Source organism: Plecotus auritus (assembly GCF_963455305.1).
Source record: "Plecotus auritus genome assembly, chromosome: 8".
In the NCBI taxonomy this organism is placed as follows: domain Eukaryota; kingdom Metazoa; phylum Chordata; class Mammalia; order Chiroptera; family Vespertilionidae; genus Plecotus; species Plecotus auritus.
In genome coordinates, this window is record NC_137782.1 from 151,324,685 (window position 1) to 151,347,397 (window position 22,713).

General features: G+C 43.1%; 1 protein-coding gene across 1 annotated transcript in view; it reads right to left on the reverse strand.

Annotated features, from left to right (window-relative positions):
- Positions 1-1,821: 1,821 nt before the first annotated feature.
- Positions 1,822-22,713, reverse strand: part of CAMKMT (calmodulin-lysine N-methyltransferase) — a 322,383-nt gene continuing 301,491 nt past the window's right edge. The window contains 3 exon segments of the mRNA XM_080685227.1: positions 1,822-2,380; positions 9,209-9,340; positions 17,257-17,320. Coding sequence (XP_080541353.1) covers positions 2,279-2,380; positions 9,209-9,340; positions 17,257-17,320 — 298 coding nt within the window. The 3' untranslated portion in view covers positions 1,822-2,278.

The window sequence follows — 22,713 nt, forward strand, 5'->3', positions numbered from 1 at the left end:
AGCTATATTTTCCCCTTCTCAATATTGGAATTTCATTAAAATGTAAGAAAATTAAAAAAAAACACACTTAAATTATTCAATAATATACAACATTTGTTTCTCAAAAATTTCCAAAGAACCTGGCTAGAGACATGTCTGGATGAGGAGCCCATAAAGAGGAGATCCATGAAATCCTCAACAATTCACAGGAGATTCTCCAGGTTTTAATCACACAATAAGCACATTTGTTTACTAGGTATCTCTTGGTAGGAACAGCTCAATTCTTACACTGTCTCAAGCTTAGGTAACTGCACACACCATTCTTAGATACGAAAAAGATAAAAATACAAATAAATTACTGGTTTACTTTTTAAAATACAATTTCTCTTAGAGAAATAAACACTGGATTTCTACACACGAATGCAAATTGAATTCTTGCCAATTCATGTATTTTCATGAGGAAAAAATGGAAATATTCTCATGATTCTGCTGTTCTGTATTTTAAAAGAAAAACAGAAAGAATAGACCATCTTAGGTGCTACTGCAGAGATGGGTTTTCTTTGTCTGGCAGATCTGGTTGCAGGTTTTACAGAAGAAATAATCCCTGCTGTATTTCTGCCAGCACAAATGGAACTACCTGTATTGCCTTTTAAAACATTCCCAATTCTAATTTTTAAACAAGAAAATAGGAAGCCAGTGTGCTACCTATACAGTCGCCAAAGGAGAGCTGCCACTAGCTGAACTACTCAGCTAAATGGCTGGTTTGCATTGCCCTGGTCTTTATCTAGCACTGAGAATAGACTGCTGTTTTATCCAAAGAGGAATAAATTGCTGTTATTGTGATGTTAGCCCATCACTTGGCATGGCAATTCAAGTTTTTGTGAGAAAGAAATGTACGATCTAACTGCGACTTGACCTATGCCTTCCGAGATCCATCTAGGTGCTCTAATGGAGCAGAAAAAGTGGTGAATACAAGGACATGCAAACTGATGGTGAAAAATTTGTTTGATGATAGAAGGGAGCAGAGAAGACATTTGAGAGTCGCTGTTTTTATGACAGCTGAGTTTGTTTAACATGCAAAAGGATTCCCCCCCGCCACTCAGTATCCCTTTAATTGCATCACACTAACTACATGCTTATAAACATAGGAGGATGTAACCTACTAATGACATGACTACTAAAGTGGGAGCAGATGATTCCTTACAGATAAACATCTGAATTTCCACAAAAGGCATTAGAGTATCTCGTGGATGCACTAGGCAGGAATATGCTTGGGTTCCCTGCAGAAAGGGCATTCTCTCTTAATCCCAGGTAGCACCTATTAAATGTTTACTATACACTTGAATCACAGCATATAACAATATATACTTACTTTAAATAAGATAACTGTGTGATTGAGTTTTCAAAACTCCCATGGTTGCAGTTTCGTTTATCAACCATTTATTCAAAATTTCTCTGGAAAGGACCTATTTTGAAAGAGGCCTGGAGAACAGCAGCAGTTAGATGTGAGCCCTGATAAAGGCTCACTTTTCATTCATAGTCAGAGCCTAAATGTGCTCTTCTTGTACCTAAACAGATAATAAGCACTCAGCACACTCCTCCTCCTTGACATAACACATTGAGACTAATCACACATAATTGGAGAGGAGGAGCAGAGGGCTGGCCACGCTATTGTGTCCAGAGGACAAACGGTCAGTTTACAAGGCTTTGGGCTGATGGAGTCATTTCTTATACATCTATAGGGGAAAAACCGTCCTGTTTAAAAGGGAAAAAAGAATGAGCAAGGGAGATAGGAAAAGAGATGGCAGCTTTAACACAAATTAATTTGAGGGAGATCAGAAAGATATGCTTTATTTTTATTAACCAGGATAGAATCGTCATGTTTGCGGTTTTATACATTAAAAACTACTGCCACCCAAATGGAACAAAGACCAAGGTATTTTTTTTTAAATGGGGGTGCAATCACCAAAGGAAATTCTGTCTCAATTAGAGGCAAAAATATTTAGGGTCTTTACAAGTCCAATTCAAATAGCAGACAGGCTGTTTATAGGTATTTAAAGACAAACAAAGGTTTAGTGCAGGAAGAGCAACAAGCAGACTGAAAAAAGAGAAGACCAGGATGGCTGGGGAATAATGTGGGTGAGGACAGGTGGGCTTCATAATTATATGTGGAATGTCACCAAGGTGGCGGGGGGCCCACGTCTTGGGGGCTGGACAGGAAGCCAATGGCTTGCTGTGTATTACACACATTACAGATTTCTGGTTTCGGAAAATATTCCTTGTGTACTTGATGTTTTCTTCATCTTTTGAGCAGCTTAGTCTCCTCTCCATTTTTGGTTAAAATAAGCAGAAGTGGGTAATGAAGGTTTTCTTCATATATATCCTGGTTTTCCTTTTTCAACTGAAAACAATAATAGAAAAAAAAAAGGTAAGGAGACTCAGATTAGGAATTTTTACCAGTCGATTTAAATGTTGAGTATAATGAAGACTTCTTACCTACATACATTGTTCTGGAAAAAAAAAAAAAAAGCAACTCAGTGGCATTGCCATGTCAACACTACGCATCAAGATGGGTGATTTTCATAAATAGTCACCCTGCATTTGTGACCCTCAGGAACTCTGAGGCCCTTTCGTGAAGGCAGATCTGGACAGCCATTTGGCATAGAAGCTTCTGCTCTTGGCCCTCTCTGTCCCCGGCCAGCAACCGGGAATCCAGTGGGCAGGCCTCTCAGATCCCTGTTTGGAGACTGTGGCAACACCTGGGCACCAGGGAAAGGCTGGTGGGGCCCAGGACATTTCAAAGACTCTCCAGGTCCTTCCTAGGGGTTTTAATATTAATGATAAGCCACTCAACAATTCTTTTCTCTGGCGGGAAAAACATATTCCAACAATCAGAGCAGCAAACTTTGATAGCGCTCAGGTGAACTTCCGAGGGCCTTCCCAGGACAGATGTGCAAATCCCATCAGCATTCTCCAATCTGAAGTACACTTTTCCTCATTGGCTAGATAATTCTGGTAGTCATATTTATACTAGATATAGCGGTTAACAATGCGGATTTTTTTCAATATATGTTGATAGATATGCGATTTGATATGTATTCTATTTTGTTGTATTGACAACAAGCTTCAAAACTTCATATGTCAAATTTTCTGAAGGTGTTAACATCATAGATATTTTTACGCTTAAAAATGTCGAATTTTGTGCCAAAGAAAGAGCATTTGTGGGAAGATTTAATTCATTACTTTATTTTGAAGGAAAGTACTGCTGAAAGTTATCATATACTTCGGGAAGCTTATGGAGAACACGCTCCATCTCAAGATACTTGTGAACGCTGGTTTAAATGCGTTAAAAGTGATGATTTCGATGTGAAAGACAAAGAACGTCCAGATCAACCGAAAAAAGTTTGAAAACCAACAATTACAAGCATTATTGGATGAAGATGCATGTCAAACTCAAAAATAACTTGCAGAAAGATTAAATGTTGCTCAGCAAACAATTTCCAATCATTTACAAGCAATGGGAAAGGTTTTAAAGGAAGGAAAATGGGTGCCACATCAACTGAACAAGAGACAAATGGAAAACCGAAAAGTCATCAGTAAAATGTTGCTTCAACGGCACGAAAGAAAGTCTTTTTTGCATCCAATTGTGACTGGCGATGAAAAGTGGGTTTATTCTGAGAATCCCAAATGCACAAAATCATGGGTTGATCCAGGTCAACCATCAACATCGACTGCAAGGCCAAATCGCTTCGGAAAGAAGACAATGCTCTGCATTTGGTGGGATCAGGAAGGTGTGGTGTATTATGAACTTCTAAAACCAGGTGAAACCATTAATACTGATCGCTACCGACAACAAATAATCAATTTGAACCACGCTTTGATAGTGAAACAACCAGAATGTTCCAGAAGACATGGCAAAGTAATTTTGCTTCATGATAACGCACCATCACATACTTCAAAACCAGTTAAGACACATTAAAAGATCTTGCCTGGGAAGTATTAACCCACCCACTGTATTCACCAAAACTTGCTCCTTCAAGTTTTGGTGAATACGGTGGGTGGGTTAATACATCGATTCGTTCCGATCGATGGCACACACACTTTCTGAGCAGCACTTCAAAACGTACAAAGAAGTGGAAAATTGGGTCTCTGAATGGTTTGCCTCAAAACAAGAAAAGTTCTATTGGGACGGTATCCACAAATTACCTGAAAGATGGGGAAATGTGTAGCTAGCGATGGACATAACTTTGAATAAAGCACTTTTGATGTTTCTCTTGAAATTATTGTGTTTTCTTTGATTACAAAATCCGCATTATTAACTGGTACACCCAGTAGGTTTTCTAGCAAATAATAAATTGCTATTTATAAAGACAAAATCAATATTTTTGAGCCAAATTTTTATTTTTTAATTTATAAGAATCAGAAATAAATACCTTTTTTTCATTATACATGGAACCAATTCCTTTATTATTTCAAATCAGACAAACCTCCCCCTCCCCCTTGAAGCTAAATGAATGGCTCCAACATGACACTTCCCTGGATTAGTAAATCTGGGGCATAACTTGAATCTTTTCAAAGCACATATTCCTTCTATATCATATTCCCAAACTGTGGCACGCCCTCACTATTCAGGACAGGAGCAAGGAGCCTGCTCTTCCTTTTCTACTGGGGAAAGTAAAGGCACCTAGTCTTTACTTCCTAATCCATTCCCTAAGATCTGATGGTGGTACAACCACTCATGTGACTTCATTCTGTTTTCTTACACGGAGTTTGTTCTATTTACAGATGAGTAATTATCTATTTAGAAAGAGCCTCGTGGATTTCGGTTGCCACTGAAATAATGACAGTGCTATTCTTAAACACACATCCCTCAATATCACTCTTTAATGAAAAACAACAACAAACACACAGGAAATGGCTTCCCAAACTTCCCAAACCACACCCACTAATAGGGACCTCCCAACTGTAAATACCTTTGATGTCTGTTGCCGTGGTGATAGAAGGAGCACGCTGAAATATTTCACAGGGAAGAGGGGCCAAGCTAGCTAAATTCTTCCTCAGGGACAGGGGATAAGGCAAAGTTGATTACTCAGCGTGAGTCAGCTGACCTACTCACTCACAATGCACTAATATACAGACTCAGATGAGCTCTTTATAACGTCCCTGAGGTAATATGTGGGATAAATAAATCTTCTGTAAATATCGGTTAGAAATCACTTGTAGCTTGGATTCTATGCTGACCTCTGGAGGCCAAAGTTGAGGCTTCCTTGCGGGGAGGGACCAGGGGCCCGCCCTCTGTTGAAGGTGAGCCCTTCCCCAAGGTGGGGAAGAGCGGACAACCCTACACCCCAACCCAGATCATTTCTGAATCCAGTGAGGGCACCTGAACACACACAAAGCTGTTGGGCACTATTTGCTCCGATGGGGGAATGTTATGTGGTTTAAGAATAATTCCATTTTCCCAGGCTGTACTTCTTTGCCCGATGAATAATTATAATGTTAAGAAATACAAAAGCCCCTTGGGGGAAAAAATGAACAAAAGGGAAATTATGAATAAAACAATTTTTCAATTTCATAGGTTAAAACAAGGTCTTTGAAGACTGAAGCAAGTTATAGAGCTGCTATTAGTCACATTATACTTTACTTCATAATTGGATGCCACACGCTCAGCCTGGCCGCGGCGTGAACAGCAGCAGCAGGAGAGGAGTTCAGACTGTTTACCCTTTACAGTATCCACAATTATCAACAGCCCACCACACAGATTATAAGCACCAGCCACTTGTGATGTGGCATTTTGAATAGAAAAGCAGAAGTGCAATATGGCCGTGCTTTTCACACAATGTACTGACTTCACAGCCGAGCCGAGCCTATTTTCATGGCTAAGTACAGAAATACAGAAAATAAACACACGGGTGGTTTTGTGAAAGTTGAGAGAGAACAAAAAATACCTATGGCGTGTAAAATTATATTTCAAAGAATATTTGCATGAATGAGAGTAGTTTTATCAACTAATTTCAAGCCAGCTGCAATCTCAGAGCCAGGTCTCTACCTTGCTAAACAATTTGCTATCTTCACATCCTTAAAGGTTCCCAGCCACACCACCCGGCAGTGCATTTCATTCCCAGCCTGGGGGAGACGCAGAGGTTGGTAGGGGGAGGAGGTGTTTTATTTTTCTCTCCATTGCCTGGACGAACAGAAAGGCAGTATTTAAAAAAAAACAAACAAAAAAAAAAAACAAAACAGCAAAAAAACAACACACCACACCTTTAGCTGCCTGGTCCCCGAGCATGCTGGCTGCATGGTGTGGGCACCATTTAGCAAAAACACTGGCAGAAAAGTGCAGAATGGCACCGTTTTGATTACAGGCTTGCTTTTGAACGGAAATAAAATTTCACAGTTAACAATGAGAGGTGAAAAGTTTAAGAGGCAAAGCTGTTCCTCCTGATCACTGACTGGTAATCAGCTTCATGGGTGGTTGCCTAAATCTGTAGATTTTTTTTTTTTTTTGTACCTTGCACTACTGCCAAGATTGTAACTAATTTTTCCCCCTGTTGTAAGAGGAGGGGTGAAAACCTCGGCATAGAAGGCAGCTGTGTATGAGTGACGTGAGGCACTAATGCAGAGGGCAAAATTAAAATTCATGAATCTCTTCACAACCATTTGTGTAACAAGATTAAGACGGGACAGCGGAAAAGAGCGGCATTATCAGGCGTCTTACAGTCCTCCAGCTGGTTACGCTCTATTCCAGCACAGTAGGGCTAAGAGGATAACACGCGGCCCGCAGGAAAACGCCGCTCCTCCATTTGGGAGCGAGCTCGGCCCTGGGACCGTGGGGGTTTGGCCGGAGATGGAGAGGAAGAAAGCTGATTGCCGCTCAAGATGGAAAACTTTTAAGCCCCGGCTATTAGCACGCGGCAAACAAAAGCGGCCAGGGTGGAGGTTCCCTGCGGCCGCCGGCCCCTGCGCGTCCCCGAGCCCGGGGGCCGGCGGGCGGGAGGCGGACAGGGACCCGAGGGCACAGGGGTGCTGGCTTTGGAGCCGCCCCCTCGCCTGGGTGAAGGGCACCCCGGGCTCAGTGAGGGGCCGGGACGCTCCCCACTGCCCCGCTGCTTGGCCTCTGGGAGAGATCCCGTCTGGGCACCCTCCCCTTGCCAAGGAGACCTCCACGTGCGAGCTGGGGTTGGGTCAGCACAGGGTACAGGCGGCTGGGGCAGGAGAGCCCAGCATCCTAGCTCTGGTACCGAGGGACGAGGCATGCTCTTGCTAGAAGCTCACCACCAATTGAGCTCATTATCAAAAATCAACATCATGGGCGCACGTCTGTAGCGTTAACCTAGGACGCCCCAACTCCTCAGAATACCCCCTTAGGATGCTACTTCCTGAGAACAAAATGCAACTTTCACTGCTCACCACAACCAAAAGAGGGGAGGGGGACTGTTTCTTAGCCCAGTGTCCCCAAGTTGGGGAATGTAACTTTTAAGCAATTATGAAGAGATAAAAATAAGGCCACCTACTTATGAAATTTTACTTTTGTGGGACCAATTGGCCCATGATTATTTATGGAGTACTAACTGTGGGTATAGACATAAATACATCAATGTAAAGGTCAGAGGCATGCTTAGTGATTTAGGGAACGATGCTTTGCAGGGTAGTGTACAGGCTGGGAAAAGAGCACGTTGCTGTCTACTAGCTGCTGACAATCTAAAGTTCTAGACAAAGGAAAGGTGGCCACCAAGGACTCAAATACCTCCGGTGTTCCAGCACACTCCAGGTCTTGCGGGGCGGTGAAGAGGGTAGAGGAGAGGGAAGGTATCAGGCCCTACGCTGACTTCTCTGCTGGTGGAGAAACCCAAGCCTTTGCTCTCCTGAGCTGTGGTTGAGGATCTAAAAGCACTTGTTGTTCTGGGGGGAAAGTGAATGACAATGACATTGAGGCAGCCATCATCCTATCCCCAAATCTCTAGCCCTAAGCGGGATAGAAGGCAGATTGCATTGCTTTGGGTAGAGGAAGGCCCTTCCCCCGCCAGGTAAAGCCTCCGCGGCCATTCTCTTTGTTTTGGGGAGGGGTTGAAAGAGGAAAACTTGTTCTGGAGAGGCAGGTAAGATCTGAGTACCATGCCATTCTGCTTTCATTTTCTGATTGTAAGCAAGGGCCCAGTTCCAACAGTGAGAGGAAGTGGTTTAACCCCTCCAGGTCACAAAGCATCATTTCTATTCCAGGGGCTGAAGGGAGCCCTTAGAGACTCAAAGAGGTGAACCCATTCCCAGAAAGTGAGGATTTCCTTTCTTTTGCTGAGAAGATCAGGTCCACTTTGTATATAATTTTCCAAAAGTCAGTATCTTCTGCATTAAACCATAGTCCTGGGTAATGAAGAGTGCTATTGGTATTTTTACAGGAGAAAATTAAGATCACGCCTTTATTTTTCTGCAGTCACAACTTGCAAAATTATGACAAGTCAAAGTCTCTTGCTAAGGTCAGACTAGTTCAGAGAAGGGAGATTTCTGTAAGGCACAAAATTACATAAGTAATACATGTTATGCTAGTGATAGTGACATGTATTAGCAAACGTGAGAGACCTAAAGTTTTCAGAACACTTGCCTCCCAGTGTCCTATATTGCTGTATACCCATAAATAATAAAAAGGCTGATAACATTGCTTTATGTAAGCAAGCTTAGAAATCACTCTCAGATAAGTGCTTTTGACCTAAATCTTGTAGCGCCTCGCTCTGACATCTAACCCCACAACTGTGAAATTCTGTAGGAGATTTAACAGTCTCAAACTGCCAACTGACCCAGCCATAAAGCAAGCAGAGATAAAGATTTACAGTCCAACATGATACAATTAGACAGTCACCTTCTATTTATTTCAGTGCAGCTAAGCATTTAACCTACTTAAAAGCTGAAGCTTTTTCATTAAAATATAAATGCTTGTTTATCATTCATTCTGTGCCACCTCCAGGCATCCTATAAATTAGCCTATTATAAATGAAAAGATAACTTTGTTTCAGAGAAAGGAGTAAACAAGAATGGTTTCTGTAAAATCCTTCCAGACATGCAAAGATAAAAGATGGCTTTGCCACACAAAATAATCAGATACACAGGGCTGTTCAGAAGCAGCACACCTAAGAAGTACTTTAATCAAATATTTAGGTTACCTGCCAAAAAGACCATGATCTCTTCAAAATGCAATGCGGATTAAAGTGTTATCTAACACAAGCAGAAAACTAACCTTGGAGTGGAAGTTTGAAATGTGTTCATCATAATTTTCATGTCTTTGGATAGAGAAGCCAGCTTTTTCAGCTAGATTGCAAAACTGGTTTAAAGTAGTCCCTCGGCGTGGGGCAAATACCATTGCTTTCCCCTGGAACATTAAAAAAAGAAATTTACACATTTTAAAACTGGCAGGCAACCAAACATTGCAGACATTGGTCAAAGCATTTAACATACTGATCTCAGGTGGAAAACTCAATTGTTCTGGAGACATCCACACAAGTCCACAGACAGATATGCATCAAATAAGAAAACAATATATATCATCGTCAAATGGCCAGTGGCTTTTCAAATAACACATGTAATAAACAAAATGTGACTCCAAGTTGGTATTCTGTACAACATGCACCTCTTTTGGGTCTAGCAGTTTAAACAAAAGCACTAGATTCTCAAGTAACTGGTCCAGGGCAGTGCCACCCACCTTGCGATTCGCTGGCAGCTGCCAACACACCCGCAACACAGCTCCAGGGCATGTGGCAACAGACGCCTGTAAATGTGAGTTTATTGTGCCCTGAAATCTCAGTACCAAGAAATCCTCCGCAGAGACAAGGAACCACAATCCCCAGTGGAGAATTTTCACGTTTCAGTCCTGCCACCGGCCTTTTCTGGGACCACGCTGTCAGCTACAAGGATCTTGGTTTCCAACTTCATTGAATCCTTCAAAATGGCCTTCGTTATAGCAAAGCAGCTCCTCACGGTACTCAAATGATTGCTTTTCAAAGAAAGTGGTAGAAAGAGGACAAACAGGCTTTTCTAAATAAAATGCACAGCCTTATGAGACTGTTGCAGTGGGGAGCCCGGGAGGACCTGTATACAACATACACCGGATTTCAGAAACCCACCGGACATGAAACTCCATGCTGGTCATGTGTTTACCACAGGGTGCCTGTGGATTTTCCCTCCCCCTCTCAGGTGTGCACAGAATGGCTAAGCTTCAGGATCTTCTTTTCTTTTTATTTGGTTAAAAGATGGCTGTATGCTTCTGTTAATTTCAAGGTTACACTTCACCTTGATGAAATGCCACTTCAGGTTTTGAGGAAATCATAAATATATCCTACTTTCTTATGAAAGGTTTATCATTCCCACCTGCCAACTATTTACTGAGCACGCAGTACCTGTCAGACACTGGGAGAGGGGCTCTCTATTCACTGTCTCCCTTAAATCTTCAAACCACTAAAACGTAAGGATTATCAGCTCCATTTTACAGGATGCTCAGAAAGGTTGACTAATTGGCCAGGATGACACAACTGGTAAATGAATGGAAACGTATCTGACTCCAATGCCACTTCTCTCTCCTGTACACTGCATTGCCGCCTCATTAGTAGTAGTGATGGCAATAATAAAAATAGCAACCACTGTGCTAGGTGCTCCAACCTCCCCTTTAATCCCCTCAACAACCGTGTATGGGAAGACATTACGTTTCACAGACGATTAAACATGCAATGAAGGTGTTGAAGACAAGGAAGAACTATGTGGCAGAAAGGGTTTTTGGATGTAAATGGGGTCTCCACCACTAAAGAGTTGTGTCACCTCAGGAAAATCAGAAAACTAATCTTAGAGCTGTTGAGCCTGAGGACCTTGGAGATGTTAGTCTAATCTCATTTGGCAGATGAGAAACTCAAGTCATCCTAGCTGACCCACTGAATTTTCTCATCCAGCAAGTGGGAAGAACAAAGCCTGCCCCCCGCCCCCAGCAAGTTGTGAGAATCAGATGAGGTGATGAATATGGAAATAGTTTGAAAAACAAGGTTAAACAGATGTAAGACTAGAAACATCTACAGCACCGAATAGTGCTATAAAAATTCCATCAATTCTCTCTCCTTGTCATTCTCTTTCCCTCATTTACCTGCAAGAAATACCCCAATACATTGTCCCAGACAGCAAGTATGTTTTCATACTGTGTTTACATAGACATGTACACACTCAGGCACATAATTATAGCAGCACCAATCACGCCAATACACTTAAGGTTCTGTCAGCTTTTCTCATATTAATTGCTATTTTCAGGTGGTTTTCAAACTTAGCAGTAAAAATGCATTTGGATGTGAAAGTAGATATAATACATGGTCTCAGCAGGAGAGCAAAAGTCTCTATTTTTTTTAAAAAAGTAAATACTAGTAGGTCATTTTAGTCATTTCTAAGAGCTGGTTGCCATTCTGGATTTTTGAATAATGGAAGTTTTTATTTTTATTTTAAATTCACTTGCAAAAATTGTCTTACAAATACAATGGAAGAGTTGATTTTTAACAGCTATTACCTAAGCCAGCGATTTTCAATCTTTTTCATCTCATGGCACACAAAAACTAATTACTAAAATTCTGTGGCACACCAAAAAATAGATTTAATTTTTTGCCGATCTTACAAAAAAATAGGTCTAATTTTGATTGATTTACAAAAAATAATAATAGTAATCATCTACACTTTTTGCTCCATTTTTTTTTAATCAGGTGCCTATACTAGTACTTGTATAAAGAATTTCTGGTACTAAGAACTAACCAATCAGACACAACCTTATTATGTGTTGTGACCAATAAGATGCAACTCTATTATATGACCTACATATTTATGGTTCAAAACAGGGAATTCACACCAGAAGGCTATTGTTTTGTTGGCTGTTGTCATTTTTAACATTTGACAATCTAAGGGAAAAGAGGCCAGTGCCCCTGACTAAATAGTCAGGTACTGCATTTTTTAAAAAATATACTTTTATTGATTTCAGAGAGGAAGGGAGAGGGAGAGAGAGATAGAAATATCAATGATGATATAGAATCATTGATTGGTTGCCTCCTGCACACCTCACACCGGGGATTGATCCTACAACCTGGGCATGTGGCCCTGACCGGAATCAAATTTGGGACCCTTCAGTCCGCAGGCTGATGCTCTATCCAAACCAGCCAGGGTGGTACTGCATATTTAAAAAATTCTGTGGCACATGGGTTGAAAATCACCGATCTAAGCTATCCTATCTAATAAAAGAGTAATATGCAAATTGACCGTCACTCCAAGACACAAGATGGCTGCTTCCATGTGGTCAAAGATGGCTGCCCCCATGTGACACAAGATGGCTGCCACAAGATGGTCTGCAGGGGAGAGCAGTTGTGGGCAGTTAGGGGTGACCAGGCCAGCGGAGGAGGGCAGTTGGGGGTGACCAGGCCAGCAAGGGAGGACAGTTGGGGGGGACCAGGCCAGCAGGGGAGGGCAGTTGGGGGAGACCAGGCCTGCAGGGGAGGGCAGTTGGGGGAACCAGGCCAGCAGGGGAGGGCAGTTAGGGACAAACAGGCTGGCAGGGGAGCAGTTAGGCATCAATCAGGCTGGCAGGGGAGTGGTTAGGGGATGATCAGGCTGGCAGGCAGAAGTGGTTAGGGGCAATCAGGCAGAGGCAGGTGAGTGGTTTGGAGCCAGCAGTCCTGGATTGTGAGAGGGATGTCCAACTGCCCGTTTAGACCCGATCCCAGTGGGATCGGGCCTAAATGGGCGGTTGGACATCCCTCAAGGTGTCCCAGATTGGAGAGAGTGCAGGCTGGGCTGAGGGACAAAACCCTCCCCACCCCCCCACCCCCATGCACGAGTTTCGTGCACCGGGCCTCTAGTTTATCATAATGTTTACAGGGCTCTGGGATTCTTGGTTGGGTTGATGCTTGTATTTACAAAGCACATGCTCTCCACAGTGCATACCCTTGTTGGTTGGGGTGAACTGTTAGGGGGACTGCAACAAAGCCTATGGCTGCACTCTCTGCCCAGACATCTCTTTCCTCCTTTAGGCCTCAGTTTACCTGTCCCTCTCTAACCACCCAATCTAGAACAGCAGCCCCCTCTCCCCCCCCCCGCCGATCATTATTCACCCCCTCTCCGAGTTCTATCTTTGTTCTTGGCACTCATCACCTCTGACACACATTATATCCTTGTTTGCTATTGCCCGCTTCCTCTGGCTGGAATGTACACTCCATGCCAATGGAATCTTCTAATGTTTATTCACCACATTTTCGCAGGACCTAGCAGATAGTAGATACTTAACCAATATTTGTTGAGAGAATAAACCAAATGCCAATGTTGAATCATCTGAGAAATATGAGTCTTTGGGAATTTGAAGATTCCCAATTCTATTGCTTATTCTTTAGAAAAGATTTCCTCCAAGAAGCATTTGTAGAGTCAGCAACTATAGCGGGATATGAGAGGGCACAATACTGGACCCCCGAGAAAGAGAAAGAGCAAGCAGGACTTTTAATCTCTAATTACTCAGTTATGAGTTTTAAATTGCTTTCTTTTCATTTAATTAAATACAGACATTTTTTGAGATGTGGATTCGTACTTAGTAGGGACAACAGTACATCATCTATTGAAATGCTTCAGTAAGCATCCACTGAGCCCTACTGAGTGTCTGCATCCACCCCATAGAGATTGGTTTTAGGACACACACACCCATCTCAGTAGAGCCAAACCCTTTGTCAGGTCCAATCAGAGGAATACGCCTTACAATTTAGGCTGCAAAAATCAAAACAAGAAAAAAAAATAGATTTCAAATTAGCCCATCGCTTTAGAAAAATTATTTTCAATTTACCAAAGGACAAGTTTCTAAGCATTCACAGTCACAGAATCATTTTAAACTAAGAATGAACACTCAATTGAATGTAAAATTTTGACTGATGAGCAGAAATCTGAGAGATTCGTTTATCCCTTGAGAGGAGAGAGGAGTAGTCCCACTAAACAAGGTGATACTGTTTACATTGTGAGTGCAGTTGTTGCTGTATCGCTAGACTAATCTATACTCACGTATTAAAGGGTGTGTACTTCTGGAAAAATAAGTGTGCTTAGGATTTATTTTAAAAGGAATATGCTATGCCAACGAAAGGCTTTTATTCCTCTTTCATTTCCAGGCAACTAACTATTAAATACCGATTACATGTCTAAGCTTATGTTTATTTTCTAGCCTTTTCTTTACCAGGTTTCTGAGATGCTGCCTGTCCCTGCTTCCACCTGCTTCTTCCCCTGTATCTCTCTCAGTCCCCTTCCCTGACTTCTCTTCTTCCACTTGCTCCTTAATTGTCAATGGTCCCCAAAGCTCTGCCTACTTTTTATTCCTATTCCTAGGCCATTGTACCAAAGTCCAGAACGTCAACTATCACTTATACCTCCAAACTCACAAGTATATAACTGCAGCATTCACACATATTTTCAAGTCTCTACTAGATCTCTCCACGGGTGAGTTCTGAAAGGACCTTTAACCCATTCCATCTAAAATGGAATTCAATATTCTTGGCTCTAAGCCCCTACTGTTTGGAGCCAGGTCACTACCCATCTCTCTCTCTCTCTCTCTCTCTCTCTCTCTCTCTCTCTCTCTCTCTCTCTCACACACACACACACACACACACACACACACACACACACACACACACACATTCAGACATACCTACTGGGTACCAAGCACTTCCATACTCTTCCACCTCTGAAACGAAGCTAGACACCTGGGAGTCATGGCATTGCCCTTTAAAACCCTTTAGTGCCACATCTCCCTGCCCACATCACTGTCATCTGCTGCATTTGGCTCAAGTGCAGTTTTTGCTGGGCACCCCGAGAACTTCTTGTATCTCCCGTTGGATGTGCTCAGCCTTGAATTATGAAGAACTCAGGATCCACCAGCGTAGCCCCCAAGTTGTTTCTCTGTGGGCCTCCTGTGACATCTTCAGATCTCGGGGCCACAACACCATGGAGGAGGTGTCTTGGCTCAAGAAAAAATTAAAAGCAGCTCTAAGTAGAAATAAAACCTTTGCTATTATCTTAGTCTTGGACTGTGACTTCACAACACACACACTCAGCAGGGGCTGGTCCTCTGGAAGCAGAACAGCCAGCGCTGAGAGCTAAGAAGAATAGTTCAGCTTTTCCTCTGGTCACCCCCAAGCTCTGGGAACCCTTCTGGCCCAATGGCACAGGACATGGAGCTGCAGGTCACTGCCAAGTCCACGTGACCCTTCCAGGGTGCACCTGGGTGGAAGCCTAGGGAGTGCAAGTGTTATGCCTCCCCAGACCCCCCAATAGGGATGAGTTTCCTGGGGGGTAATTTTGGAATGCCCATGTGCCATCCGCAACTCGGACTCCCCCCTTACAGTGGGCCCCTTACCCCTTAACCTAGAGCCCTTGCAGTTTGTGAACGAGGAGCCTAAGCCAGGCCCTCCTCCCATTTCTAATGCTGCTGTTTGGTGCAGGCTCCTCTGATCCAGGGTCCCTGATCCTCACGTAGTAAGGAGGACGTCTACTTTAGGGCCCTGCCTCCTCCTTCGGAGCTAAGGGTAACAGCGTCACTAGGAGGGCTGCTGTCTTCACTCAGGGGGGCTGCTGTCTGGAGCCATACTTCAGGCCAGGGGGAATGTGGTTCAAGGTTTAATAGCGGGAACAAGGGGGCTGCTAGGATTCCAGTCCAATCTTCACTCAGGTCTATTCATAGGCTGGGCAGTTTTCTATTGTGAATCATGAGGAGGATTTACAAAAGATTCTGGGAAAACCATGTAGATCTGCTGTAAAATGGAGTATTTGCCACCAAGAGGCCTGAAGGGGGCTGGCAAGGAGTGGGGTCCTATTTGTGCAGGGCGAGATCCAGGAGTCCTTGAAAGTACTGCATTTATATATGTGGCCTATGATACATTTCCATGTAGGCCTTTACATCCAAGAGTCTCAGTGCCTCTGAAAATTCTGATCTTGCAAGTGCTCACAAGGCTCACCTAAGGCTCAGAGGGGGGACGGAGAGGCCCCAAATTCCCTTTTCTACCCTCAACTCAGGCTGCTCACCCAACTAGGGCAGCCGCCATCACCAGCGTGGGCGCGCCCCTTCCTCGCCTCAAGATCTACTACCCACATCACAGAGGGAATTGAGAAGCCAATTTCCTTTAATTGATTACCACTTACCAAGCTGGTTACTCCTCTGAGAGGTCTATTTAAAGTTTCTGAGCTATACAGAGATAACAAAATAAAAAGCAACAGTGTGAGGCAAAGGATGATTATCAAATTGCTTTGGGAACCTTCCATGTGAAAACAGATATAAAAGGAATATTGAGAGGTATTAGTCTGTAAGTCTCACTGAGGTCAGAAGACTGGCGCAAACCCTCTTTTAAAAAGACTTTAGAAACAAAACTAGAAAATACTTCACACACACACACACACACACACACACACACTGCAGTCTTTTCTCAAATAAATTTGAGTTCCTGCCTTAGACTGACTGCATTAACATTGTTATGCTATTTTAAACTCAATGGTACAGCGAGAGCCTTACATACTTAAATTTTTTTTTTTAATGCATGAGCTTTAAACTCGTTTTCTTACTTTAAATAGACGTATATTAACTCTCTGTTTAGGCTGCAAGACCTCCTAGCTTAGTCTAACAGCCCAACAAAATAAAAGTGGATACAAACTCTGTAATTTACTCACAGGCATAAATGGATATATAAATGTAAAAATGTGCATAATTTTTATGCCATGCGTGGCTTCATTGTGACCTAATGTTTATAATATGTAAATAATGGCTTCCTTTTAAAGCAAAGAACTTTTAATATACAGATTCATCTGAAGTCCTTTTTCTTTAATATAAACAGAAATAGAAAAAAATGCCTTTGCAATAAATAAATACCCAACGACAAAGGTTACCATTGACGGGATTTAAAATGACAGAAGTCAACAGAAAACTTTCAATATCATACTTCTATTTTCATATGAAGATATTGCTATCAAAGGAAAAGACTCAAGAAATTCTTTGATAAAAATAATCTCACACTATCTTTGAAGCAGTTTCATTTATTTTACTACCCACTGTGTTCCTTATCTGAAGGCCAAGGGTAAGAAGTTTCCTGGTTATGATTAGGAAAGAATCTGATAGATCAGAAGACCCAATTGAAGTTGGACATAATAAGTATTAAAGTATCACATGACATTAATCCTGCCATTCCATTACTCTCTCCATCTTTGTGCACAGACTAATTATTCTGAACCAGTGTTCGGGAGAAAACAGGAACTACTTACCCTGGGCTGGAGCAATCTCTTTATCGCATCGACGAGGCTGGCTCTGTACTGGTCCAGAAACAGGCTGCCATTGAGAAGAGAGCAGAATCCAGATTAAACTGGGTTTTCAAGTCTAATGATACTAATGGAGATAAGTACAGGGCTAATTACACATGTTTACTCAACACTAAAAAAGAGAAATTGCATTTTTCTATTCAAATGTCTTGCTGGGGGAGAAGAAAAGATATTGTGGTCAGTGGAATTGCCATCGAAGCGAAGCCAAGTCATCAACATGCAATGGGCCCGGATTCACACACACTGGGCCACAGGTTATTGTTAACGGGACGATTTCTAAGCTTCTGTTTGGAGGAATCAGCTGGCTGAGATGAAGCTCTCCCAGCACTTCCTGCCATTGGAGCTTAGTCTCTGTAGACCCAGGCCCTCCACACACCGAGGGTGCTGTGCGACCACCCTCCAAAAATAAACCGCCAGAGCGATCTCAGGTGCTGATGGCTTTTAGTGACTAGGAACAGCGCTGAGGTTAGATTCAATCAGGGACCTAGGACTAAATGGTTCAGAAAACAAAGACAAGGTTTAGGCAATGCATCACAGAGACCAGGATTCCTCCCCCTTGATCTCCATGTTGATTTTTTTCCAGTTCACTGTCATCTTCCTTTTTTATCCTCTGGTCTTTGGAGAATTTGTTGTAGTTCTGTCATCCCTTTGGATGGGTCAGTCTGACCCTGTCTTCACCAGGCATTATCTTGGAAGCTTGGGACAGAGTTTGCTTATCTGGGACTCGCAGGCTAGGACACTGGGCAGCCTTGTGCATCAGCCACCCCAGAAGGAGCCTAAGTGGGGGCCCTCTCCCATCCCCAATGCTGTCGTTCGGTGTAGGCCCCTCTGATTTCGCCTCCCTGCTCCTCACATAGCATGAGTAAGTACTGCCTACTCCAGGGCCCTGCCTCATCCTTCTTGGAGCTGAGGGTATCAGCAGAGCCACACTGCAGGCAAGGGTGGAGTGTAGTTCACTGTTTAATAGAGCTATGGCTCTGACCTCTCTGCTATGTCACCTTGACAAGTCACTTACCATGAGGCCTCTGTGTCTTTATCAATAATGGCCCACCTATGTGGCTGTGGTGGAATCAAATTAATCCTATCTAATAAAAGATTAATATGCAAATTGACCATACCTCCGCCATGCCCACAAGCCATGCCCACAAGCCAATCAGGAGCGAATATGCAAATAAACCCAACCAAGATGACTACAGCCACAGAGACCAGGAGGGAAGCTTGGGTTTCCCCAGCAATGGAGGAAGCCAAGCTTTCCGCACACCCTGGCGGGCCCAGGCCTCCACTCCAGGCTACAAAGTTTCAATTATAGAAGATAAATAAAGCCCAACAGAAATGGCGGCAGCCATGGAGCTGGAGAGAGCAGGAGGCTAGGGTTGCCCCCGGCGATGGAGGAAGCCAAGCTTTCCACACACCCTGGCCTGCCTTGGCCTCCGCTCAAGGCTACAAAGTTTCAATTATAGAAGATACATAAATCCCAACAGAAATGGCTGCCGCCACAGAGGGAGCAGAAGGCTTGGCTCCGCTCCAGGCTACAAAGTTTCAATTGTAGAAGATAAATAAATCCCAGATACCAGGGCCTCTGCTTGGGTCACTGGGGGGCATGGCCGGCCTGTAAACCACCACAGGCCCCTCACCCAGGCCGCCCCATGCCCCAAGGGAACCACCACCCTGATCCAGGACACCCTTCAGGGCAAACCAGCTGGCCCCCACCCATGCACCAGACCTCTATCCTATCTAATAAAAGAGTAATATGCAGATTGACCATCACTCCAACACACAAGATGGCTGCCCCCATGTGGTCAAAGATCCTGCCCCCATGTGTACACAAGATGGCCACCACAAGATGGCCAGCAGGGAGGGCAGTTGGAAGGGACCAGGCCTGCAAGGGAGGGCAGTTGTGGGTGATCAGGCCAGCAGGGGAGGGCAGTTGGGGGGATCAAGCCTGCAGGGGAGGGCAGTTAGGGGTGACCAGGCCAGCAGAGGAGGGAAGTTGGGGGTGACCAGGCCTGCAGGGAAGGGCAGTTAGGGGCAAACAGGCTGGCAGGGGAGCAGTTAGGCATCAATCAGGCTGGCAGGGGAGTGGTTAGGGGGTGATCAGGCTGGCAGGCAGAAGCTGTTAGGGGCAATCAGGAAGGCAGGCAGGCGAGCAGTTGGGAGCCAGCAGTCCTGGATTGTGAGAGGGATGTTCGACTGCCCCTTGAGGCGTCCCAGATTGGAGAGGGTGCAGGCTGGGCTGAGGGACACCGCCCCCACCCCGTGCACGAATTTCATGCACCGGGCCTCTAGTAATACATATTAGTTGGCAAATATTTGTTTTTATAAAATCTGCCTTTAACTCATGTTAATCAGTGACTAATAACCATTAAGGATTGATAAGGAAGAAATCAAGTATATCTAAATGTCGTAAAACTTTTTCTCTTCAGGACTATATACCTTATTCTTTAGTGAGGTGCTGATATCTTAGGTTTTAATAATTAAGCATTCTGGTTGTGTTTTTTAAGAAGACTATCACTGTGGGAGGATATCTCTGTCAGGTACTCAGGCCTATAGGAAACCTGGCTTGTTGGGGTACATAGCATTAAGCAAAAGACCATGCTCAGTTTATACCTGTGCATCTTAAGAGCTGGTAAGATTGTTAGAATAAAAAACAGCATCTTAAAAGCTGAGTTTAAAACATAACCTTATAAAGTACTATTTCTACTTAATGTTGGTAATGGTGACAAAGATATTAATTAGCATCCCCACTTACTGAAAAATGCAGCTTAACACATAGGACACATTCCAAATACAGTTATCCAAAAGGTAATGTCATCTACTACAACCAAATCAAATTTCCCAAAAGTAATTCCTATAGTTTTCTAAGTGGTCTTTATTCCAAGCAAGCTCACCTGTCTCCTTAGCTCTGCTGCAGAATTTATAACACTTTGCAGGATGGTCCTATGAGCAATTTCAATGTGCTTTAGTAGGAGTGATATATAATCTCTGGAAAATTCGCCCCTTAAATGGTCCTAATGGGCTCAGAGAACAGCAGTAGCTTAAGTGGATCTATTTAAAAAGGCTGAGCGGGTCAGTGATGGGGATGGAGATACCGTTTCAACTCTCCCCTTCAGTTACTGATCAAAGTGCATCGACAGTTAGCCTAGGTTGGCCATTAAAACATACACAGATGTGCACACACACACACACACACACACACACACACACACACCCCTCTACAGAATTCACTCGTGGAATCAAACTTGCTTTGTTCCATTGATCTGAACCACAGATTCTATGAGAAAGGAAAGGTGCTGGGCCATTTTCATCCCCTCCCTTCAAATCAGCCTGTTTGAGCAGCGCCCAGAGCATTTACAACTCCTCTCATGGGGAAATTAATTAGTGCAGAGGAAAGGAGGCATTTCTCTGCCACTATTCACAAAAGGAAGCCCTCCTGTAATTTTCAAGGTGAAATGTGCTAAGTTACATTCACTGTTTCAGATGAACGTTCAGCGGAAGAATGGCCTCTGTCAGTGGTTATCAACTGACTGTTATGGAAGCTGGCACGCGTGCCCTATGCTGATCCCTCTTGCTCTGCCCCTTAGGTTGCAAGATCGTTGGCACTTTGTATATCTTCTGGGGACTGTGTCCTCAGGTGTGAGGGCAAAGGGCTCACTACGTTTGGGTTAAAGATCTTTTCAGGAGTAAAATTCTTTAAGGTGTGATTTAGAAATATCCATGATTACAGCATCTGAAAGAAAACAAAGAAATTCTAGAGCCTATTTTGAAAAAAATTTTTTCACAAAAACCAAACTTAAAAAAAATCATTAAAAGTAAAAAGGAATAGAAAATAGAAACAATCCAGTGTCCATAGTGAAAATGCTGAGAGCAAGGGAGGTGATGTGCCTTCCCCGTTTCTTTCCCACGTCTGGCTGCAGGCGTATACAGGTGGAGCTGACTCCCACACACCTAGCTCCACGCGGCCGGCTCCGGCTGGCATTTCAGACACTTTCCGAGCCGTTAGAGAGTCCAAGGGTGCAGAATCATTTTTCTTTCTGCAGAGCTACAATAAACTGGAAAGCCATCAAATGCTGAATGAGAGCGTTCATTGGATTAAAAAATCTGACTTCCAGGCTCTTAGATTATTGGGGTTGAACAGGAGTCTGGAAAGGCAGACTTAATAGTAACAATCCCTCACTTTTCTAAACTCAGCAAGGACTGGGCTGGACTGCATTCCAATGCAAAGGAACTCATATTAAATTCAACATTAAACAAGTCAACCAAGGAACGTAATAGGCAGGGTTTTTTTTTTTTGTTTTTTTTTTTACACCTGTGGTTAAATATTCTAATATTTGGCTGTTTGTCCACAGCTTCCCTTTTGCAGGTGTGGCTGTACCTCTATTTTCCTTTCTGTTTATTTCAAAGTTGACATTTTACAAGTTATTTAGGAACTGTTGAACCATGAAACTATATTTCATTGTCAAAAATGCTGAACGGTAAAATAATGACTAGCTTTCACAGCTTTCCTTTTTATTTTATGATCTAGTTGAGCTAATAATTTAGATGTGAGCCAAGAGACTGTGTCTTCTGGGAAATAAGTTATTTCTCCCGGTACCTATAGGTTTGTGAATGTTTGAATGTAAATATATGAATATATGAATGATTCAAGAACATAAACATATCACCGCCTGTTGTAATCATGTGCATTTTTACTTGAGCCACAATGTGGGTTGGAAATAGGTTTGTGAATAGAGCTTGTTTTCATGTAAATGGGATCAAGCAGTACCACTGGTTAGCTATTCAGGGAATCAGACAATGCCATCCTTGCTGGAAATGCTTCAATAAGAATTTAATCCATGTACCTAATATTCGAACTCTGACTCTTGCTTCATATTCCTGTGGCCTAATCCAGATCTCATTGGCTGACAATGACTAAAGGATGGGGTGAGACTTAAGTGATCTATTTATGTGTGGCACCTATTTTTGCACTGAGCATTTCAGGTTTCATCTTGGTGGTAGTGTCTAAAGGGAGCTTTCTTTTCGTCCTCTGTCACATTCTAAAAAAAAGGGAAGAGAAAAAAAAAAAAAGCTGCGTGGTCTGCCTGCCCGCCCCTAGAAGCAGCATCCAGGCAGACACTCTGATAGAGAAATGCCAAGCCCACAGGACATAAAGAGCTCATGGAGCCCAGGGCCTCACTGCTCTAGGCACAACATGCATGTTACAAACACCACTGTACTTTCTAAGTTTCTAAGCCGCTTACCCATCCCTGTGAATATGAAGAGAGACCATTACCAAAGCATTTCTTTTGGAAATAATATCAGCATCGCAGTGAGAGTAGCTTAATGTTTCACATTTCCTAATGGGAAATTATAAACAGGCTGACATTCTGGCACTTAGAACACCAGGGAAAAAAAAAACAAAACCTG